Source organism: Alligator sinensis, unplaced genomic scaffold (assembly GCF_000455745.1).
Source record: "Alligator sinensis unplaced genomic scaffold, ASM45574v1 scaffold172_1, whole genome shotgun sequence".
Lineage (NCBI taxonomy): Eukaryota > Metazoa > Chordata > Crocodylia > Alligatoridae > Alligator > Alligator sinensis.
The window spans coordinates 1,515,817-1,519,457 of record NW_005842168.1 but is presented as its reverse complement, the minus strand read 5'-3'; the positions used below and the strand labels follow the sequence as shown (position 1 = coordinate 1,519,457).

Sequence of the window (3,641 nt, the reverse complement as noted above, 5' to 3'; positions counted from 1 at the left end):
GTGCTCCTGACAGCTGTTCTGGCTCTGCTCACTGCCACACACATCAGCGTGCATGCATGTGTGCATGTGTGCGTATGTGCACGTGTGTGTGCATGTGTTTCACTCAGAGAGATGTAAAAGTCAGCAAATGGGACGCCTGCTATCTTTAAGAGCCCAGTCAGACCCATCAGGTACGGTTAGGAGGCAGCTGGACATAGAGTGCCTCTGGGCCTGGCTCCTCCTGCCTCCTGCCCAGCCCGGCTCTGGCAACCGTGTGCCCCGCAGCCCCGGCCCAGCCCCAAGGTGCCCCCAGCTCCGCGCAGGAGCTTACCCCGTGCCTCCTTTCCACCACACATGTGGGCAGGGCTCAGGCCATGCTGCAGCTTCTCTGGCCGTGCACTGGGGGCAAGGGGCAGAGTCAGAAAAGAAGTTGTAGGCACTGTCCCCAGCTCGTCCAATCAGGTGCAGCTGGGGCAGCCCCGCGCCGCACAGCCCTCGGGGCAGCGACGGCGGGATCCAGTTCACATGATGAGCCCAGCCCCACGGAAGTAAGCAGCTCCCCTCCCCTCGCTGCCGACTGGGGCCCGCAGGCTGGCCCTGCCCACCTCCCCGCTGCCCTGCCGCTGCCGTGGAGCATGGAGCAGGCTCCAGGACTCCTCGCCTGTCCTGAGCGAGGGACCCCCGCAGGCTGTATGTTGGACAAGCCTGGTCTGTATGCTCTGTGAAAGGCAGCCACTGAAGGGCAACACAATTGGATACGTTTGAGGAGGTCTTGAAACTCCACCCAGCGAATGACAATGGGTCCATCTCACACTAGTCAGTACATTCCCACCCACACATTTTCCACTTCTGTCCGCTCATCATCTCTCATAAGAAAGTTGTTTCATCCTGATGTCAAGTAGGGTAGCTCTCTTTTTATAATTCAACATCCATCCATCCATTCATCCTGCCCATTACCAAAGCTGGGTGGAAATGCCTCTTCAATGCAAAATATTTTACAACATGTCCTAGTGATGGCCAGGCTCTGGGTTGGCTCCTCTGAAAGTATTACAAAGCCAGATCCCCCTGGCAGAAAGCACTTTGCCCTTAGCTCTCACATTTTGCTCTTACATGCTTTGCCCCTGAGGTGAGGGAAGGCAGCTCTCAATTATTAGTCTAGGAGTTTCTTTAAGGGATGAAGTTTCAGCTGCAATGCTGCGGAGCAGGTTTGGGGGGCTAGGCATTTGATTCTAACCAGTGCCTCCGTAAAGAATTCACTATCCTTTTCACTAACACGATTTGATGCAATAAAAACCTTTTGTTCTTCCAGGAACATTCACTGAAGGAACTTCCTTGGAGCTATCAGAAAAACACATACACTGGCCATATAAATGAAAACTTGATTAAGGAAATAATTGGTTCATGTAGAAAAAAGCCATTTGTGCTGATATGCGGCTCAGAAGCATTTAATAAAGACATGGCTACATGTTTGAAAGCAGTTGGACTTGAAGAGGATTCATATTTTGCATTTTAGCAAAATACGTTGATATAAGTATCACATGTTAACCATGCAGACCCCAACCTCAGTATGTTTATTGACCAGTTTGATTTTCTCATGCATGCATTTTCATAAGACTCTGTACAAGATATTTCATAAAGTGTCTTTACGGTAATTGCTAACAGATTGTTTTAAAATTTGTATGAACCAGCTGACTGTACAGGGTAGCTGCTACAATACTTTGTCACAGCGGGGAGAACGAAGGTTGGTGGCAGAAATACTAACTGAGAATTTCATCGAGGACCTGCAAAGTTTCTTTCACTTTTCCATGCAAGTTATCATTTCCATTTTGTAATAAAAAGCACACAGGTAAGCAACTCTGCAGAATCTGTGGCTCATTGACATATGCCGATGCCTTGAAAGTCATGTAGATCTGTTGTATCACTGTGGCCTATTGGAGACTTAATCCACAGATTACTGGTGAAGCCAATGGAGTCTGGTGACTAGGATACTGCACAGAGTCTGTTGAGACCTGGGTTTAGTTCTGCTAGTGCAGAGGTCGGCAACATTTTCTGGTGGTGGGGAAAGGGGCAGAATGACCCAGGTCAGGTTAGAGGAATGCAGGCATTAGGATCTGGTTGTGCTGCTGCTTCTCCTTGCCCTTTGACTGCAGTGCACTATGGCAAAAGCCTCCATCTGCCGAAGCCCCAAGCAGCTGACTGCGGCACAGTGCAGGGAGAGCCCTGTAATGCCAAATATCACCACAGGTGCAACTCAGCAGGCCAGATCCAAAGGCTACACAGGCTGTAGGTTGCAGACCCCTGTGCTAACGGGCCTAGTGGGTAACCTTGAAAAAGATGTGAAGAGACTGTTTCCCATCTGTGAAATGGGGAGAATGGGACTGACCTGCCCTGGAAAGCACTTTGGGATCTGTTGATGAAAAGTGCTATCTAAGAGCTAGGTATTCTGTCACTGAGGCTTGTCCCCTGGCATAGTGTTGTCTTTGCGGGTATAGTCTGCTTTGCATACTCAAATGTAAGCCCTTCATAACGTTTCCCATAGAGGAAAACTGAAGTGAGAACACGTGCGCCAAAAGTTCTAGCTAGAGGCGTCCCAGGGCAGTAACAGCACACGGGGCAGTGGTGCCGCACCAGCTATTTTGGTGCCCTCCCACCTCTAAAGATGGCATCTCAGGCTGCTGCTCTGGTCGCCCCCCACCTACACTGCTTTTAAACGTCAGTGTTGCAGGGAAGATGGTTGCTTTTTTCAGCATTCCCAAAGCTTCCTACAATCTTTTGCTTGTTATATCAAAGCTCTTTTTAAATTCTAACAGCTACAAGTATTTTTAAGTATTTAGAAGTATTTGGCCTGCTTGCCTTTTAGACAGGCAGCAGACTGCCAGCGCTGGCTCTCCATGCTACCTGGGAATATCCTGCAGTCACGTGTGGCAGGACCTCAGCACCTGCCTTCTGTCCCAGAGGTCCCAAAGATCCCGTGTGGTGATGCTCCTCAGCAGAGGGAATGCAGAAGGGAGAAAAGCCCAGTCTGTGAGAGGAAATGTCTCTACTACACTCTAAAAGGAGAAAAACCCAGCCAGTACCAGAGGGCAGTGCTGGCCCCCCATTCAGGTAGAGCACTTAAATGCATGTCTGCCTCTATATACAGTACGTAAAATCAATAGGATGACTTGTGTTCAAAATGCAGTGCACAGGTAAGTACTTGGTCGAATCAGGGTGAAAGGCAGAGAAGAGTGGAGCTGTTGAATTTTTTCTGCTGACCGGTGTGAGGTAGGGCCAGCAATTCTCCCTGGGATTCTTCAGGGACCGGACTGGACTGTCTTTGCATCTCACGCAGAGCCAGGCCCAAACCGTCACCAACAGGCTGGGGGAGATGTTAATCTCATTGAGAAAAGTTCTATCACATATCAAATTTCCTCTTGAAAAATATCACATTAGCAATAGTTACTCAATGATAGTGGTAACAGTACATCCAGGTTATAGAACGATGCTGACCTTTGTAAAGCATTTGGAGATTGCTGACAAAAACAGCCACAGAAGAGCAGGCTATTATAGTGCGGTGGGCTACAACGAGGTATTCAGTTTACCCAAGTTTACATGAGAAGTTTGGAGCTTACACAAGTTTTCAAGCACGCAAGTTTGTGTGATGCTTGGAGCATACACTCTTT

The 3,641-nt window shown here is 48.9% G+C and overlaps 1 protein-coding gene across 3 annotated transcripts in view; it reads left to right on the top strand.

Annotated features, from left to right (window-relative positions):
- LOC102373324 (NADH-cytochrome b5 reductase-like) overlaps positions 1–1,826 on the top strand; it is a 19,380-nt gene extending 17,554 nt beyond the window's left edge. For 2 of the 3 annotated variants that reach the window (XM_025206649.1, XM_006025806.3), the window contains exon 7: positions 1,289–1,810. In XM_025206649.1, coding sequence (XP_025062434.1) covers positions 1,289–1,492 — 204 coding nt within the window. In that variant the 3' untranslated portion in view covers positions 1,493–1,810. Of the gene's footprint in view, positions 1–1,288 lie in introns of all 3 variants that reach the window. The other variant, XM_014520921.2, reaches the window with a different exon arrangement.
- The last annotated feature ends 1,815 nt before the right edge of the window (positions 1,827–3,641 follow it).